General features: G+C 44.6%; 1 protein-coding gene across 6 annotated transcripts in view; it reads left to right on the forward strand.

The window, feature by feature from the left end:
• Positions 1-20,280, forward strand: part of ACD (ACD shelterin complex subunit and telomerase recruitment factor) — a 1,158,043-nt gene that overhangs the window by 306,179 nt on the left and 831,584 nt on the right. For 4 of the 6 annotated variants that reach the window (XM_069613510.1, XM_069613508.1, XM_069613507.1 and 1 more), the window contains one exon: positions 18,647-18,688. The exons of the other annotated variants lie outside the window; for them this stretch is intronic. In XM_069613510.1, coding sequence (XP_069469611.1) covers positions 18,647-18,688 — 42 coding nt within the window. The remainder of the gene's footprint in view (positions 1-18,646; positions 18,689-20,280) is intronic. 6 annotated transcript variants of the gene reach the window in all.

The raw sequence follows: 20,280 nt of genomic DNA on the forward strand, positions 1-20,280 counted from the left end.
GTCTGAGCCAGACTGAGGGAGGCTAACGTTGAGAGAAGGATTGTAGCCTGGCTGAGGGGGATCCAAGGGTGAAGAGTAATCGGCAGATCTGAAGATTAATAGAAGGAACTTTTGGTTTGTTGTTTATGGCATATCAGTCCCTCTAAAGCAAGACACTTTGCATGAAAGAGACTTGGACACAGAGGGTTTTGATATAGAGAAAAGGAACTGTAACCTTGTGCTGGAAAAGCCCAGAAGTGTGCTGTGCTCAAGAGTCCCGCCTTGTCCTGTGCTTAAAACATGGGGAAGGGAGACCCTGGCCATAGCATCCTGGCTTATAATTTGTGAACACTTCTTTCTTTTCTTGTGAACACTATCCCACACTATTTTCTAGCATAGCGGTAAGGATTGCCAATAGGTTTTCTTAGTATAGGCCCGTTTTATTTGACTACACTCCACTTGTACGGTATTCTTATTATTTGATGGTCGTAGCTTGCTCCCATATTAGATATTAGATTCAGGGTTAGATAAGGCATTTATCTCACCCTTTTTACAGTTTAATAAACACCTTTGAACTGTGATCACTTGTCTGTCTTACTTTGATACCAAACCTTCCTTACAGTAGTCCCTATATGCTGCTATATTCAGAATGTATCCAGTGTTCATCATGAGCCACATTTCTGGGACTGTCTATTTATATCCAGGGTGCATGTGTGGGTTTGCACAAGTGTTTACCAAATGCACGCTCATGTCCTGTACGTTTCTGGCAAACACGTATTTAAAACAATGACGCTGTCTTAAAATTTCAATGGTTCGTATCTTCTAATCAAGTTGTATGTTTTTGTCCTGGGTAAATTATACCTCATATAATCATTGCAGTTAATCTTCACAACAGTTCTTCTCAGGATGTTGCCCTCTTCGTTTTCACCCTCTCTGGGGGTAATCGCTGCTACAGTTCTCAGTAGGCCTTCATTGTCTTTCTCAATCACTTTTTCCCTGGGAGGTCAATAACATTATCAATATACCATTGTGCTGTGTTTCACGTCTTGCTCTTGTACCAGGGTCACAGACCCGGCAGTGTCAATGGGAGATGAGGACCCCTCTTAACTTTGTGCAGGAGGCCTAGCACAGTGTTTGGTAGAGCCAGTCCTGCCCAGAGGTCGAGTGAGGGAGCTGGGAAGGTCACAGTCTCTTCCCGCCTACATGTGCCGGGTTACAATTGGCAAGTACCACTTATCCCATACCAGCCGTGCCCTGTTTTGGTCAGTGTTCTCTTTCTTCTCTTCTTGGACTCCAGAGCGCAGATGTCCTTGCGGCAGAGGAGTGAACGTGCAACCTACCAGTGGGAGAGCAGGTAGTGACCAGCAAGGCAGCGGAGTGGAACGTGCTGCAGACTGGTGAACAGTACGCTCAAGATAAGGCAAATAACTTTAAAATTCACTGATTTGTCACGGGTTGCCATTGCAAACATCCAGCATACCTGCATTTGAGAAGGAGCGCCTTGAGGAATTTTATAGCCTTCACTTGTATAGTACATCCACAGGGATGGAGCAAGATCTGAATTGGCCAGATTGGCCACGGCGACCAGTTGGTTGTCAATTTGAAAGAGCAAATTGAGTGCGAGGGGGAGTATGAAGGAGGACGCGGGAAACAGGGCAGTGTGTATTGTTCGGATGAGGTCAAGGGAGGAGAAGCGACTGAGATACCAGGCGAAATAAGGAAAGTGCATCGAATAGCGGAGGGAAGATTACAGAGAACACAGGCAAGGTGAGGTATTGGTTGGTGAGAGAAGGTGGTATTTGGTTGTGGGAGTGTGTGTATGGAAATTAAGATAAGTGAGTGAGATTAAGTGGGAGTATAGGGCAGTAAGTGAGGCAGATTGAGGAAGGTGAAAGGAGGGTGACTGGGAGAGAGGGAAGGGTGTAGAGTAGTGCAGCGGGGTGTAGAGCAGGATGAGAATGTACTGGAAAGTAGTGTAGAAAGTAAAGATGAATCTCTTCCCGAATTGGTCTAAGAGTTAGACATTAAAAAAAACGTTCCTAATTCCGAGATTGTAAATCTCTCTCTTAGCCCAGAAGATTGGACTTCATCGGACTCCAAAGTTCCCTTTAAGTGAGTGACCGAATAGGTGAATATCTGGGGGTGAAGGTTACACTGGATTCCACTGACTTATTCAAAACTAACTATCCTCAGCTATTGGAATCTCTCTATAACCAAATGAGCTATTGCAGAAAAATCAACCTGTGGAAAATGAAAATTCCCCCCCTCCTTTAACTCCTTCAATTACTAAACACCCCTTCTTCTAAGTTGGATGTGACTCGCGTGCAGAAGGACAACATATAAATTCCCCTTGAAAGGGAGAAAAACTCACTTTCAAAACGTATCATCATGGCTCTGATATCCAAGGGGCGTTTGGACTGTAGCCACTGCATATCACTAAACCTCCCAGCTCAGAATGTTTGGGGAATGGTACAACAAATAATTAGGTACAACATTTTGGGCGATAGTTACTGCCAGGTGCATTGTGGGGGGACGAGTACTACCTGTGGAACTTTCTTTGGAAGCCTAAACACAGTACTAACTCATTATACATGTGCAGTCACTGAATATGCTTTGGTTGCTTGGGACTCCTTACGTTATTTCATTTTATTGGTGTGTACACGGCGCACTGATGACGTTTACATAGTCTAACAACCTTTCCTCCACATACTCCTATACTTAAGAACCCGGATTCTACTGCAGCTATTACTAAGTACACCTTTGCACACTGGAGAAAAAATGAGACTAACTGCACATTTCGGACATGATTTTGGGAAAGAATCAAAACCTTTCAAAAATGCAAAGTAGGATAAGAAAGTCAAGTGTTTGATCTGCTAAAATAACTCCAGCTATGCCGATGTGCTGTACATTCTGTCTCTATTACTGCCAGGGTACTCAGTCTTTAGAACTTTCCAAGGACGATTAAGAACTCGCCTGGAACAGGGCTAGACATTCTTCCGTATGTGCTGAACTTAAAGAATTAGGGTACAAGTTGTTCACTTGCTAATACCTAAACTCAAGTAGACTTCACATGTTTTTGGAGTCACACTTGTATAGTTGTTACAGGCAGTGTTGTATTTGTTTCCCCTTAGATGTATACTTGAAGTGTGCCAGAATTCACCCCCTTCTGGACAGAGGTTATATGTCACCTGTCCCCTTATTAGAGAAACTCACTTTTCATGGCACAGGGGAATAAAATATGTGGGTCGTCCAAAAAAAGTGCTCCCACTTTTGTCTGCCAGTGGGAGGATGAGAACCACTTTTGTTTCATTTGTAGAGCGTGTGGACATACAGGCACTTGTGAGTGATGCACAGGGTGCGATACGTGACTCTGCTCTCCACGGGGAGCCAGTGCAGAGACCTCCTTGCATTGGAGACATGATCAGATTTCTTTAAGCCTTACACAATCTGTGCTGTGTTGTTTTGGATGACTTTCAAGTGGACCATTTCACCCTTGCAACTACCCTGTAATAGGCTTGCACAGAAGTCCAGGCGTGCGCCAATAATTACCCTGGCAATAGTGGCACAATTGGAAATGTTCAAAAAGGGCCTAATTTGAGCCTGCAGCTTTAGAAGCTGAGCCGGAGATCAGGCTATTGATATGAGATTTCATCAAGAGTTCTCGATCCAGGACAACACCCAGGGTTTTAACTTTGGGGAGCGTGGCTATGAGGCAACCTGAGATAGTGAATGCTTGGTATTCACTGCCAAGCTTCCTCATCTGTGGTGCTGTGCCTGCAATAATGAGCTCTTTTTTTTTGTATTGATGGTCATCCATGGTTGTCAGCCACCCAAGAATTGATTAGCTTGTAGATATGGTTTACTGTGCTAGTGTCTTTAACATGATCCCCTGAGAGGGGGATCAGACACTGCGTATCATCTGCCTAGTTGGCATATAGAGCCCCTTTTTGGCAATTCCCTTCTGTCACGTGAATCATTGTGGGTACGCTGTATGATGGGTACTAGCCTCAAGATTACGTTGGCATTAACGCGGCTGCTCTTTCACATCAATGAGGCACTGGCTCTAAAAGCTAATCTAACTATGAGTTAGTATGTCTTATGTCTAACTTAATTGCAAACCTACCCTGTTTGAGGCTAACTCACTTTATCAGCAGGTGTATATAACCTACTGATATTAGGTGATTTTGATCGATGCAGGATTTCTATCGCCTGAAATGTTATCTGTTAAGGCTTTCACACCAAAATATTTTGAAAAGTCTATTATGCCATTTATCCATTCATGCACAGAATACAATATCTGATCATTTTATTTTGATGCATATTAGTGTCCTTCTGTGGAAACAACTCATGAAATGTCAAAGTAGATATTTCTTAGAAGTACTTTTAAGAATTTGTATTTCATGTGCTAATGATAGACCTAGGTTTTTTTCTAAACCGTCGTATTTTTTGATGATCATTCTGAAATAGAGGTAAAATGTAGAATGCACATTCTTTTGTTTGTATTAATGTTGTATATTTCTTTTTTTCCCCTCTTTATTTAGTTTTATTCCATAAACATCAACATTAATATACACATGCGTATAAGAATCGAATTAATATACACGTATCATACTATCACATGCTAACCATATAAACCATATATATTACCAACATCCCCAATTTAGTCCCAACAATAAAAAGAACAACACAAGACAACAAAACTCCACAAGACAAAACATTTGCCCTCCATTCTCCCCTCAAACCATCAATTCTCAAATAATGCCTAAAATACCCCAACCTACACTTTTCCATACACATCATTAAATGTTCCCCATCTTTCCACATATTCACTCTCCCATTTATGTCTAATGGACTGAGATTTCTCAAAGTGTGAAAGAGATCGCATGTCTGTCAGCTAGCTCTCAATTTGTGGCTTTTTTCTATTGTGTATATTCTGTCTTCTTTTAAAACTTAAACTTTTCTCCAGAGTATTTTTTATTGTTTGTTCTGAAAACAAATCGCTCATATTTTAACATGTTCTGTCGTTTGTAAAATATTTTGTTACACACTGTGCAATTATCTATGTACTTATGTCTAGTTTTTTATGTAGATCACTTGACTACTAAGATCAAGTTATTAGATGTATTAAGTGAAAAGGTTTTAAACATTGTTTCTATGAATGTGCACTTCTGAATACCTCAAATGTGTTAATATGAGGCATCTATGTGCTTTTAGGGTTGATAGTTATCGTTTCATTATATCTAATGTTGTAAAAGTTTTGAATGTTAAACTAAATAAAACTATAAATAAAATTTAAAAAATTACAAAAGAGCCCCTTTTTTCTTCTAGCATCTGAGTGGCATTGTGTAGATGTTAAAAAGTGTGGTTGAAATACACACCCCCTGAGGTACTGCATACGAGAACAGGTAGTCCCATAGAGTCATTATGGAAGACTTTAGCTTTATGTCCAGAGAGGAAAGAGCTAATCCGCTCTGCTGGATCTGCAGAGAAATGAGCCAAGTTCCTTAGTCTTTGCACCAGTATGAGGTGATCCACCAGTCAAAGACTGTGAGGGTAGGTCGAGTAGCATCAATACCGCAGTGCTACCCTTGTCATAATGATGTAGGATGTTTGCCTTCAAGTCTACCAGTGTGGATTTGGTGCTATGGGCACTCCTAAAGCCGGATTGCTTATGACCCAGTATATTGTGTAACTCCAGAAATTCTTGGATCTGTATGTATGCCACTTTATCTATAATTCTCATCAGGAATGGGATATTGGTGATGGCCAATAGTTTTGTGGTTGGGCTGGGTCCAAAGATGGTTTTTCAATATTGGGGAATTCCATGCTTGCTTAATCAGGGTTGGAACATTATTTTGCAGGAAGGAGCAATTGATAAACTTGGTAATTAAAGGAGTGAGTTGGACTGCACAACTGATGCCGGGCAGGTATCTCCTCTACAGGAGGTTGGTTTAAGGCGGGACGATACCTTAGTGATTTCCTCTTCCGTCACTGTCTTAAAGACAAATGGCGGGATCAAGGATGGGGAGGGATTTTCCCGTAACCACCCTCCTGGTTTAGCTGCCATATTTTCTCTCATGTTAACTACTTTTTTTATCATGGTTTCCTGTATGATGGTACACCATTTGGAATTCTTGATGATCTCAGTCGGCGCATGGCATGGGGCCTCGAGCTCTTTTAATATTTTAAGCAGTTCTCTGGTGTTGGATGTAGCACCCTTGATTCTGTTATGATAGTATAATTTCATGGCCTTATGAATGGCAATTCTGTAGGTTTTAACAGCATAGACGATTCTTATTGTCTGCTGAATGGTCATTTTTCCATAACTGAAACGCCCTCTTTTTGTCTGCCCTGAGTTTTTGGAGCTCTTTGGTTAAAGTTAAGTTGATGATCAGAAGCTTCTGGGAAAACCCTGATGATTGTGATTAAAATGTGTGGGTAATAGAAACGTGGAACATCCTGGCCATGGATATTTTAACTGCCAATATTACAGATCAACCTGAAAAGTTTATAGAAACTTGGCAACCTGTCCTGGATCATATGGCTAAGGGTTGCCACAAGCCAGAATGCCAAGTAGGATTGAGAGCAGTGGACCTGTTTGGCCTGCACGTGTTCTGATGAGAGGGAAGGGAGTGATTTTACCAGGAAGAACTGCAAGTAACCAGCTATCCTTGCACATGGAGTTTTGCCTTATGCTTTTTACCTACACTAAATTGTGTTTGTGTTTTGGTTTTGTACTTTAGTCCTGAAGGTTGTGCATGTCTTTTGCCTTGGAACAATCTGTGCCTTCAAGGGAGGGATTACAGTAAGGTGGTCTTGTTGATCTAGAATCCTTTATTGTGTTACAACTTCCTTTTCCTATGCGTCTATGTTGAACCTAGCAAAAAGTACATGAATAAATTAAAAATGGCAATAAAGCACACACTTTCAAAATTCACCATTACCAATTATTCACAAAAGAACAGACCACAGATTGTCATTTTACACCTGTACTCAAACCAAAACTGTTGACTTGATCAATTACTAATCAGATCATGACATAGCAAAGTACTGTTGTCCCACGTCTGCAGCCCATTTGATTGCCACAAATCAGTGTAATGTGACAAGCAATGAGACCACAGTCTTTCAGGTTTTAAGAAAATAAATACTACTCTTGTCTGTGTATGCCACAAGTAGCTCTTTCTATCAGTGACAGCAAGGACAGCCAATAAGAACTTACCACTGTGAGAAACCAAAGGGTGTCTCACCTGCTAGTCCCCGGGGATAACACTCTCAGGTGGCCAGGGCATGGCCATCGCCTTTGGATCCTGACCAAGAGCGGGATAATCACCTGGCTAAGGGATCTTCAGGGAGTGGGGGTAAGGCAGCCGATGGTGAGCCGTGGTATTCCCCCCTTTTTTGTACATCCAACCCCTCCTATTTTTTAGGATCTGATGTCCAAACTTCCTCCCACGCCTCCTTTCTGCACAAACATAGGCCGAGGAAGAGGGTGACTGAGAGTAAGAAGACTAACTCTTATACATCGTACTGGACATGTCCCGGTAATCAGGTCAGGCAAAGTTGATACACCTGATTCCAATTAGCTCGATAAAAGGTGGAACATAGAGACAGACTCTGAGCAGAACTTCCGGGGCAAAGGCAAACCTACTGGAGCAGAGCGACGGACCAAGGGAAGAGAGCAGCGGGTCGAGATCCCCAAGACTTCTCCACAGGCAGTTGTTGCCTCCACAAGTCATTGAAAGATGTGGAGAAGGCCAGATCCCAATATCGAAGACTGCACTGTGTTTCAAGGATGCCAGCGACCCTCCCGAGTGAACAGCAGAGTTGGGGAGGTGAAGCTAAGCCTGTGATACTAACATTGACTCGTGAATTGGAATTTGAAACAGCAAGAAAGAACAGCTCACAGCCGGTGAGTTGGCAAGCAACCTGAGAGACCGTTATATGCTAAGAAAGACTGAATTTTTCAACAATATATCGCAAGTGAAGGTTGCACCCGTGTGATTGAGGTGCGAAAGGCAGACCTGTGAATTTACTTTAAAGTAAGGACAGCAGTGGAATCAGCGATATTGAATAACTGAGTGGTCGGGCGAAATGGAGTAGCTCACTCGAAAGTCTCTGTGAAAGGTGCATTGTTTGTAATGATAAAAGTGAATGAACTGTAAAAGCAAAAGTGAACACAGTTAACCTCGAGAAAAGGGGAGAAGGAAAAGCTGAACATTGAATTCTGAGTCAAAGTGGTCCTGCGGTGGTCTGTAAAAGCCACGCACATTTGAAAGTCTCTGACATCCGAAATGCGGTCTGAGCCTGACTGATGGAGACCCGAAGTGTAAAAAGCTTGGGGAAGGGAGACCCAGCAAGTGTTGTTGAACTGTTAAAGGTCTGAACTCAGCGAAGGGGACCAATGTCAAACTGTGAAAGGTCTGAGCCCAGTAGAGGGGGCCCAACGTTGCACCTTTGTATTTGAAGAGGTCTGAGCCTGACAGAGGGGGACCAGTGCGAACTTTTTGTTGTTGTTGTTTGGGAAAGACTGGAACAAGAGTCTAATGTGGAAGGCCTGGCGGGCCTCGATCCATGTTCCAAATTGTTTCAGTGTTAATGCCCGAGCCGGAGTGTGTCATCCTGCCTACAGAGACTGCCTTTCTCTGTGCTGTCTAAACGTGGGGAGGAGAGCTGATTCAGCCACATTTATTCTTTGACGAACACTGATTTTCCTTTTATGTACATTCCTCCTTTACACTCATTTTGTAAAAGAAGTAGGGCAGGCATTAGGTTTCGTTAGCAAATTGTATCTTTTGTGTCAGTGTCATACTTGTGATACCATGCCTCCCCTACACCACACACACAACAAGCAATTAATGACTGCTGAACTATGGGAAGGGATGGATCTATTGCCATTTCTTGATACATTAAATACCAAAACTCTCCACCTACAAGTCAAATTAAAAATATCTGTGTTGGTGTGAGAATGAGGAGGGAGCTGACGGAGCAGGAGGGGACCCGCTCGAGAAGGTGGGGAGAGGCCCCCTTTCCTCATGGCCGCCGCTGACTGCTGCGCGGGGTGCGGCGGCCCCAGGGCAGGACTCGCTCTTGCCGCGGACCCAGCTGCCGCACAAACAGCAGACTGCCGAAAGAGGAAAGCCCTACGCACCTGGTGGGATCCAGCGGCACGCAGAGAGAGGCGGTGCCTCTTGCGTTGACCGCGGGACCAGAGCCACAGGCAGTAAAGTCCCGCTGGGTGCTTCCCCACGAAGGACCCAGCGCAAGCCCGACTCACCTGGTTTTCCCGCGGCTATGGCCTCCATGGCCGACGCGGCGCCGAAGAACGGCACGATGAAGGGGGTGGAGCCAGAGGGATGCCGGGTGGAGATGGGGAGGTGCTGCAGACCAAAGTCCGCCCTCCCTGGAGCGGAATAGAGGCGTAGGGAAGCCGCAGGAGCCTCATGGGCAAAGTACACACAGGAATGGAGGGGGTGGTTCCATCCAGAGGACTAACACAGCTGGGGAGGAGGCGTAGGCGGCAGCCCAGTTTATAGGGGTGGGAACACATAGGCAGATGCCTATTGGGGAGGGGGGGCAGGAACTGCTTATGATTGGTGGGGGCCTGATCCTATGACAGGGTATATAAGGAATACTGTAAAGCCCTCTTTGTGTGTTGTTTTCAGACCCCAGGAGAGGAGAGAGGAGGTGAATGGTGGGCCTATCCGGGCTCATGTGAATAGAAGGAGACAACAGAGGGGAAAGACTAACTCCAAGGGTTTGAGAGTAGTGAAGGAACTACCTCCAATCAAGTTATTGTTTATTATACAAAGAACAAGGACTCTTGTGCATTAAAGAAATAAAGCATTTTTTGATCATCCGAACCGTCTCCTGTCGTGCATCTTACAGTTGGGTAGCATAATATTTTATGTACAGCAATAAAAAGAAGTTTCTTTTTTTATTATTATTTTTATTGACTTAGATTAGCCTTTAAAAAGGGTAAACACATTTTTCATCATTTCAGCAATTCCACTTTCCATTTGTACGTGCGAGATTTCACATCGCGTGCATTGACCAATCCCTCATCCCAGCATTAACATTAAGACGTCATGCTCCATCTTAGTCCTTCGGCCTGAATTACCACACTTTGAGCTTTATCAAAAGCATGTTCCCCAGTTTCTTTGTTGTTACACCAGCAGTTTTTCAAACAAATACAGAAATCGAATTAGTGCATAGTTTAATTGCCTCTGTCTGCAATCAAACAGTGCTTGCCACCAATCCTCCACACTTGGGGTTTGATATTTTGTTAGCTGTGGCCCCAGAGTCTGTGATCTTTGCGGGAGCAGACTCTTAAAGGACAGTGTCAGGTGTTTTAAAGTTTCTTCCTCTTGTTTGCAGAATCTACACTATGGAGTGGTGGCTTCTGATTTTCGTAGCTCTCTTAGCCACTCCTTGGTTTTGAGGGCATTTAAACAGAATTTTATGAACAAGACACTAGTGCCGTTGTCTGGATACAGTTCGATGTGATTCAGCAGAGTATTCAAGTGTCTGGGTTCGTTCGGCACATCCTTCATCAGAATGTTGGAATTTCTGTGTGTCCCGGTCAGGATCGAGTCTAATCTCCAGACTTTGGCTTTTGCCAAATTTGGATTATCATGTAGTGTTTTTAAGTCTATGGGCCTCATTACACGGAAGGCGGTAATGGTTAACGGCCACCGTTAATGGTAACGGTGACCGTTAACCATTACCGCCTTACTACGAGGTCCCTTAGCGGGTTGGTGCTTTAACGCCTGCTTTTTGCAGGCGTTAAAAACCAACCCGCTAAGGGACCTCGGAGCTAATTACGGCACCGCAAAATTGCAGTGCCGTAATTAGCGCCTTCCCCATTCCCATAGAGCCCTATGGGGCATAAATGGGAATGGGAAAGGGCAATGGCGGAAGGGGGATTTACCGCCCCTCCAACCTTTGAATGGGGCGGTAAATCCCCTTTCCGCCAAGGCGGTGCCGGTATTTTACCAGCATGAACCATGGCGCTAATAGCGCTATGGCTCACCGCCTTCCGTGTAATGAGGCCCTATGTCGTAAAACTCCAAGATTTCTTCACACCGCTTGTGCCAGAGTGTCAGGAGACACTCAGGATTTCCATTGCCTGAATTGTGCAACATTTCAAACTGCGACGCCACTTTCTCCAATGTCATCTTCCGAAGCAGACTCAGAATATTCCAGCTGACACGTGCATTAATTGAAATTAGATTTAGTTCATATCTGATACAAGCAGTAGATGTTCCTTTCGGGAGTTGCAAGACTCTTACCCAGAACATGTTCTCTAGGGTCGACCATACATCAGAAAAACATCCAAGTGCATTTTCTGCGCCGAATATTAGAGCCGGCACTACCTTTTGGCAATAGAAATTCCTTACTGGTTTAATTGAAAATTTTCCATACTTCTTGTGTAAGATACTCGCTTGGCATGCAAATTGTCGGCATTTTGTTTTGGTGGCTTCTTCCCAAGGGCTGTCATTTAAATTTGCGTTAATTTGCATGCCCAAGTATCTTGTGTTTGTCACGTTACTGAGGCATTCCTTCCCTAAGTACCTTTTGGCTTTTTTTGCTTAGAAGTTTTCAGGTTTTGCAGGGTCAAGACCTCACTGTTTCTGTTGTTAATCTGTAGGCCGTTTGCTCTTACATACCGGTCCCCAGCGTCCATCTTTCGCTGCAGGCCTATTGGTATGGTATCCAGTAATATTAAGTCGTCTGTATATAGTATCCAATTTAATTGGGATCCATTTATTCTTGGCGAGAAAGATCAAACGCTATTGATGGATCTTCCAATGTCAGATAGAAAAAGATTAAATATGACTGCAGCCAGTGGGCAACCCTGCTTTATGCCACAATAGGTGTTGATTGCCTCCGACAAGGTGCCCTTTTGGTCTAGACGGGCTTGAATGCTGGTTCCGTTGTGGAGTTCTTGGATAGGTGCTAACAGATTTTCTGGGCACTCCCACATCTTCAGTTTGTCCCATAATAGTTCTCGATCTATACTATCAAAAGCATGGGAGAAGTCTATTAGGGCTAAATACACTTTGGTGCCGGTTCTTATGGATTCCATCTTGAGTACGTTTTTCAGGAGGAGGTTCAGCTCGCAGCCTACGCCCTTAACAAAACCAGTCTGCTGTGGGTCCATGTTCTTTGATTCGGATGCCCATTTGACTAGTTGTTGCTGTAAAAGGGTCGCATAGACTTTCCCCAGCACATCTAGGAGTGCTATGGGGCGATTGTTTTTGGGGTTGGCGCGATTTCCTTTCTTAAAGATAGGAATAATAATCGCGCTTTTCCATGATTTAGGGCTTTTCCAGGTTGCCGAGATCCTCTTGAACAAGGTGTAACATAACTCTGCCCATAGTTCTAGGTTCTGTTTGATGGTATGATTCTTTAGACCATCAGGTCCTGGGGCTCTTGAGGAGCTAGCTTCTTTTATTATCTCCTCAATTTCACTCTTCTCGAATTTTAGGTTCCAGTTGTCAAGTGTGGAGGCTGATCTCGTTCTTGCACCTCCCCTTTTGTTATATAATGTGGAGCAATGTTTCACCCATTCGGCTTCTGTTATTGCATTGTCCAGCAGTGCCATTTGGGGTGCCCCTTCATTGATGAAACAAATAAGTTTCCAAAAAGTAAGATTGCATTACACAACACCGGACAGAGTCACCAAAGGTTGTTCATCACAAAAGCCCACACACAACTGTGATTTATTGTGCTGACCTTCACATCATTATCATAAGGGTACAGAGTGTGTTTCAGCTAGTGTTTTTTATATATATGGAAAAGGCCTCTGTTGTAGTCGATTTCGCTTTTGGCAACATATTATCATGCATATGTCCATTGTTAGAATGGATTTCTCAACTCTGGCCAAGTGGACAGATGTTTAGGAGACCACCCTTGTTGGATAACAGGCATTAATTCTGTGAGCTGAAGTCATACCAATCAAGGCATGGAGAGTAGTCGAGGCTTAGTCTCAGGAGAGGTGAGTGGAGTCAAGGGTCCACAATGAGAAACACCAAGAATTATACTTAGACGGTTATTTTTAAAAATATACAATTTATTATAGGCCCAGGTTAACACTTGAAAAATGAATAAATGCAGGTAAAGTATCATACAACACTATCTACTAGAACATATATACATTCACATTAGCCAGTGCACATAAATCCATTACTTCACCAATACCTGCAAAGGAAGAAGGTAAGTAATTTAGTTGGCACCAACAGTCTTCAGAAATTACAATCCTCACTTTAAACGTCTAACCTAAGATAAATGGGGCCTTGTGCCCAATGTTCAACGTGTGCGTAAAAGCGCACAGGAATGTGTATAAGTTCACAAAGTTCCAGTACTTTTCGGAGACTAGTAAAAGTTAGGCGAAGTGTTCTGAAAATTTGAGGAATTATTTAAAAGGCAGGTAAGTATCTGTTATTGCTAACAAAACTGTTCCCAGCTTTCGGATGGCATTAGATAGCAAGTACTGCCCAAGCCAAAGTATTGCAAAACCTAAACCCCCAAGGTAAGGAAACGCTTTGGATGAAATAAGGCCACCGGTAAGTATCCTCACTACTCAACGCCCTTACTTCGGCTTTAGTCCAGACTTGGCAGATCCTGAGGTGGTCACCGGAGGTATGTTTTTCCTGTCTTCCTTCCGGTTCCCAGATGCCCAGACGCTACGGGTGCAGAGACAGGTCCGGCTGTTAACAGGAGCTGCTGCATTTGGTTGCCAGGCCTCGTCAAGTGCGTCTCAGGATCGTCCTTCGTCTGCTCGGCTTCTCAGGATAATTGGCTCCTGCTTCAGATATGCTGGAATGGCTGCAGGGCTCATGGACTTATCCCAAGTTAGGTGAGTGCTCAGAATCAGCCCTCCAGTGGCAGGATCTGCCTCACACATGCACACCAGCAGTTATCCAATCAGGGACCACTCTGGGTCACATACATGCATGCACACCAAACTTTCTGGAGCCAGGTTGTTGAATAGGACCAGACAGTTCCAACTGACTTCCTGCCTCCTACACATGCCCTGCACTAGCCCGAAAAATCTTTGTGTTTCCCTGGCAAGTGCATGACCATACAAGGATTTTCCTGACCTGAAAGGGTAGTGTAAGAAACCAGAATTGTGTCTCACTTACCAGTTCTCAAAGATCTGTCACCCAGGTGGCTGGGGCACGACCATCGCTATTGGATCCAGATCCCCGGGGTGAACCAGTGCGGGAGGATCACCTGGATGGGGGATCCTTGGGAAGTGGGTGTGGGACACCTAATGGTGAGTTGCAGTATCCCCCTCCCTTTAAAACCTTTACTCCCTCTTTCCCAATCAAGTACATGAGTTTTTTAACTCTCCCTCCGCCACTTCCCTGCATGAACACATATACATTCCCTTTACACACTGGGGAAAGACAGACTCGAAAATGTCCCGGTGCTGTGGTCCGGCAGAGTCAGGCAATTGCCTGGAACAACTCACACCTGAATACCCTTTATCTTCCCCACCTGGTAAGAAGGCTGAGCATGGGTACACACTTCGAGCAAGGCAAGGAACGAGGCAGAACACATGAAGGAGCAGCCTATTTCAGACCGCAGCTGGTTTGAGGAAGCCAGGCGGAAAGTCGCAGAATGAAACCAAGGAGGGAGAAGCCCTTGGGCCGTTTGACAAGAAATCACTGGGCTGTTGAAAACTCAGAAGCAGCACATGTGAGGCGCAGAAGTACGGCCAGAGAATCCTGTAATGTGTGTCTGAGATACCAGGGGCCCTCCTACCTGACTAGTCGAGGGAGAAGTGCAGCCGCTGTGATCTTGCTCTTGACTCCATGATCAAAGCCGCAAGCCGAACCTTGTATACAGTCAGTGAGTTGAAGGGAACTGTGTGAAACCAGGTTGCGTATGAACAAATGTTACAGGTGGCAACAAAGTGTCCTATGAAGTCGAATGGATGAACGACACAAATGATAAGGGAAAGCCGATAATTGTTTCTGAACTTTAAGAAGCGAATGCACAACACTAAATAGCAGACTGGTCCAACACCGCGTGTGTGCCTTATCGAAAGGTCTATGTCCGAATGTATCCCGCTAACAGAATTTATGCATAGGAATATGATTTATGAGGAAGATAATCAAAGTGGTCCTGCGAGAGTTTAAGTCAAATCCATTGCACAATCGAAAATCATAGGTTTTGAGTGAACTGTGAAAGAAATAGGAGCCTGAGCCCGACGTAGGAGGATTCAAAGTGAAAGGTGAAAATGAATTGATAACAGAACCATACAGATTCCCGAGTCAGACGAGGGAGGCCTATGGTCAATTGTAAAGTCAAAAGGGAGCCTGATCCCGGTCGAGGGGGACTGAAAGTGGAAGTAAAAGAATTTTGTTGCTAGAAAAGTAAACTCCTGAGGAAAGGAACTTTGAACAATCTTTGTTGAACTTTTGTCTTGCGAGGGAAAAGCCTTCCTTGATTGAGCAAGAGACTTTTGGTTGCGTAGAGCTGATATATGAACTGGAACCGCGCCCTTGTCCGGTGGTGAAAACATGGGTTAAGGGAACCAACAATCCAGTCATCCTGACATATTGTTTTATGACACGCTTTTTGTTATCTACATCATTTCCCACATTGTTTATTGTTTTGGAGTAGGAATTGGCAATAGGTTTTTAGTGTAGGCCCTTTTATTTTGCCAAAGACACTACTAGGATTGCGTTATCTTTATTTTGATGGTTGTAGCTTTCTCCCATCCTTGGATTTAGGTTTTGATAGGCATTTTTCAACCCCCCTTGAAGTTCAATAAACACCCTCGAACTGTAAGCACTTGTGTCTGTGTCCATTGTTTAATACCATCCCTTCCTTAAATATGGTGTCCAGAGTGGGATGTGGCTCAATTGATACTAATTGGGGAACCCTGACATTACAGAAGCTTAGTCATCGAGCCTCTGATCACTGAGTTGCCACTAGGGAGTCAATTGGCTTCGATATATATATTAGTAAGAAGCTAGTATTCCCCCTGGGAAGAGAGGGGTGATCCCCACAGACCTAGTACTAATTCCTCCTCCTGGGTGTTAAATCAGGTTAGCCCCAAAATCTGGTTTATCCTGAAAATATGGTCGAGACATTTTCACTGAAGTCATGTATTCAGATTTAAGAGGAGATGTTAAAGTTCTGATACAGAACCATGGGGAGGATCCTTTTCAGGTACGACTTGGAGACAAAATTGCCCAGGAAATTCTTGAAAAAGCTCTATTTCCACACATTGAGGAAGAAAAGGTAGTGGAAGAAACTGAGAGAGGTGAGAGGACTTTTGGAGAGGCAAAGAGACCAACATCCGACCCACTAGAGACGACGAAGCAACCCTCCTCCCCGACTTGGCTTTTGCCCAGCGAAATTATCCCATACTGGCTTAAGCTTTTGCACAGGCCATGTCTGAGGAGGACGGGCTGGAGAAAGGAAGTTCTTTTTTTTTTTCTTAAAACAAGGCTTGCTTTAACGGAGAGACACCACAGGGGGAGGAATAGTTAAGACCCAACTAGTAATACCCAAATCCAATAAGAGAATTGTGTTGGAGATTGCACACTCCCATTTAACAGGAGGTCATCTGGGACAGGTTAAAACTAAGGCCCACAGTAGTGGGAAGTTCTATTGGCCAGATATTCATGCAGACACAAAGAACTTTGTCCAATCATGCAAGATATGTCAAAAGACCAGTACACATATCCCCTTACCAGCCCCACTGAGCCCAATGCCTATAATAGAAATTCACTTTTCTCGAATAGGTATGGACATCATAGGGCCCCTAGAGACTTTGAAACTGCGAAACAAGTACGTCCTAGTGATCGTGGACTACGCCACTCGATACCTTGAAGCTTTCCCCCTGAGAAATAGTACTACTGAACAAATCCTAAAACATCTAGTTCCTTTTTTCTCAAGCATAAGCAACCCTATGGAAATCCTCACAGATCAGGGGACTATCTTGAGTAAGTTGATGGGAGATATAAAGGAGTTATTACATATAGCTACTCTACGTACCTGATTTACCATCCTCAAACTGATGGGTTAGTGGAGAGATTCAATAAAACCCTAAAAACCATACTGACGAAATTCGTTGACAAAGGTGGAAAGGATTGGGAAAACATGATACATCGTGCCCTGTTGCAGTGAGAAAGACTCCCCAAGCATCTACCGGGTTCTCTCCTTTTGAATTACTCTACGGCAGGGAACTGTCATGATCCCGGTCAGTGAGCACAGTTCCCATTCAGGCATCCAGGAAAGGCAAAAGACAACACATCAGTCAGCAGGTCAAAAGTGGGTGCAAGCCTGGCAAACATGGCATTTGCATCATTCATAGCATATGCTTCCATAGTCTCTCATAGTGCTTGCAGTGGTCTCATACACTAAACATGACCGCTGCAAGATCCCTTGGTAACCTGCAGCATGCTCGATAGATATTACAGAGGGAGCTACTTAAGCCCCGCCTCCGCTGGAGCGCCTATGTTTCCATAGAGATTTTAGCAGCCGTCCATAAGTGTGTAATAGTACCACTCCATGGTCCCAGTGGGATTCCCAGACCCGTGATCATCCTTATGTGCTCCAAGACTGCTTTCCAGAAGCGCCCTGATTTTGGGCAGGACCAGAGCAGGTGAAACAGCGTTCCAGTGTCGGAACATCCCCTCCAGCAGCCCAACGGAATAGAGAGGTCGCTTTTATGTAGCAACTCGGGGGTCACATAGTATCTATAGCACACCTTGTATCCCCCTTCCCTGTTCGTTATGCATTTAGTGCTGATGTGCAATCTTCCCCAAATTATTCCCCAATCCTCAATTTCCAGGGTGCGTCCCAGTTCCTTTTCCCAGCTAATCATGTATTTCTCCTTCCTAGTGGGCTCAGACGTATCCAGCAATCGGTAGAGAGTGGAGATTTTGCTCCTGGGAGCAGAGGATGTTAGAGTCCTCTCCAGTGTGGTGGGATCCCTCCCTCCCCTTACTTTAATTTCACCCTGAGATGTCCAATGTCTAATTTGTGCATATTGGAAATGCTCAGTCTCTGGGATATTGAACTTGGTTTTACAGTCTGTGAATGTGAGGGGGGGGGGTCACCCCCAGCAAGTCCCCCAACCTCCTCAGGCCGCTCGTCCGCCACAGGGTAAAGCTACTGGGGAGAATGCCAAGGGTGGAATCTGGATTACCCCAAATCGGGGTAGGAGGCCCTATCGTGCCTGTGCAACCCCATTTACGAACTGCTCGTTTCCAATTTGCAACAGTGTTTCTTGTGGCTGTGAGGGGTTGTGATCTGATGAGTTCCTGGCGGGAGGAATGTGGGAGAGGGATGAAAGTGGGACCAAGCACCATGCTTCTTCGATCAGTTTCCAGTGGGGATGGTCTGCCAAAGATTCACAGGCAAATGCATGAGAAAGCTGGGCTGTCCTACAGTATCTGGCTATGTCCGGGACGCCCAGGCCACCCAGAGGCCTAGAGCAAGTCATAATCTGTCTAGCGATACACAAGTTTCTTCCACCCCCCCAGATGAATTTCATTACACTCTTCTACAATTTCCGCGCATCTGATTCTGAGATGATCACAGTTAGGGAGGAGCTGTGGTAAATTATTCTAGGGACAATATTCATTTTAACTGTGGAAATTCTTCCTAACCATGTGATTTTCTGCTTTTCCCACCGTTCTAGATCTCTCTTTAGATCCCTGAATAAGGGTGGAAAGTTGAGTTGGTAAGTGCATTCTATTTTATTGGGAATTTGGACTCCCAGCTAACCCAAACTGGAAGCTGCCTAGGGAATGGGGATAAGTGGGGCCAGTGTTTCCTTTTCTTTGCGCGGAATGTTTATTGCCAGGGCAGAGGATTTAGCGTAATTCACTTGAAACCTGGAGACACTCACAAAGGCCTCAATTTCCCCCCATAGGGCTCTGGCCGAATCAGCTAGCTGGATGATTGTGAGGGGGACGTTGTCCGCATATAGGGCAGTTTTGTATTTCCTGCCTCCCACTGTGAGTCCCCTAATGTTAGTGTTGTGTCGCAGCTTGCAGGCGAATGGCTCCATTGAAAGATCGAAAATGAGGGGGGATAAGGGGCCTCCCTGTCGGGTGCCTTTGATTATGTGAATCCTGTCTGTCCTTGTCCCATTAACTCTAAGTTGGGTGGATGGGTTTTGGTAATTGGACATTACCCAGGTTATAAAATTCGAGCTGAACCCAAAATGCATGATTGTTGCTTCAATATAGCCCCAGTCCAACAGATCAAACTCTTTATGTGCGTCTAGAGATATGACCGCTATTTTCACCCATTTTCACCCCCAAGCTCGTTGCTGATTCTATCAGGTCAGTTAGTGCCTGATGTTGTCATGGGTGCTTCTGCCGGGAATGAACCCTGTTTGATCAGGGTCTATTAGTTTCGGGAGGACTGTGGCTAGCCTGGAGGCCAGAATTTTGGAAAACTATTTTCCATCATTATTCATTAAGGTGATAGGTCTATAGGTGGAACAGAATTCCGGGTCCTTGCCCATTTTAGGGGTAAGTATAATGAGGGATTCCGACATAGATGGAGTGACCGTTTTTGTTATAAGAAAAGAGTTAATCGGGGCAGTGCGGTGCGGGGAGAGAATATGTGCCTATGACTTGTAAAATTTGGCTGTTAGACCATGTGGGGCTGAATTCTTTAGAGATTTGATTGCTTCTGTTGTTTTTTTCCATCGAGATTGGCCGCTCTAGGGAGGCCAGGAGGTCCCAAGAAATGGAGGGATTGCTGGGGTGTAAATATTTCCTTTGGGCATCCCGATCGAGAGGGGGCCCAGCCATAATGTTTCTATGATGATCCCCATAAGGTCCCTTTTTTCCTGTTCGGAGTACCGCAACTTGCCGTCATCCCCCTTTAATTTTAGGATATTATTTTGAGTGTGAATTTTTTTCTATTTGTGCACTAACGCGGTTTTCCTTATTCCCATTGATACAGTAAAATTGTTTTGTATAAGCAAGGGCCTTCGCTGATCGATCGCCCCAGACCATCTCCACGGCGATTTTAGCTTTTTAAAATTCCTTTTCCCCCTTCCTCGTGTGCCTCTTTTATATGGCCCCATGTAGGTGGGAAATCCTACTTCGTTCTGCCACAGCACTGATTAAGGCTCTCTCAGCCACCACCTTCATTGCGTCCCAAATCATTGCTATTGGAGTGTCCCTAGTCGTGTTCTCTTTAAAGTAATGAGTCAGTGTCTCCCCCAATTCTCTTTTTATGGCGGCATCTAGGAGTGTAGAGTCCTGAAATTTGGGAGGTTGGGGCCAATAGGGAACCCTGGATCCAAAATGTCAG

The sequence above is a fragment of the Ambystoma mexicanum genome, chromosome 5p (genome assembly GCF_040938575.1).
Source record: "Ambystoma mexicanum isolate Mex_15411 chromosome 5p, UKY_AmexF1_1, whole genome shotgun sequence".
NCBI classification, from domain to species: domain Eukaryota; kingdom Metazoa; phylum Chordata; class Amphibia; order Caudata; family Ambystomatidae; genus Ambystoma; species Ambystoma mexicanum.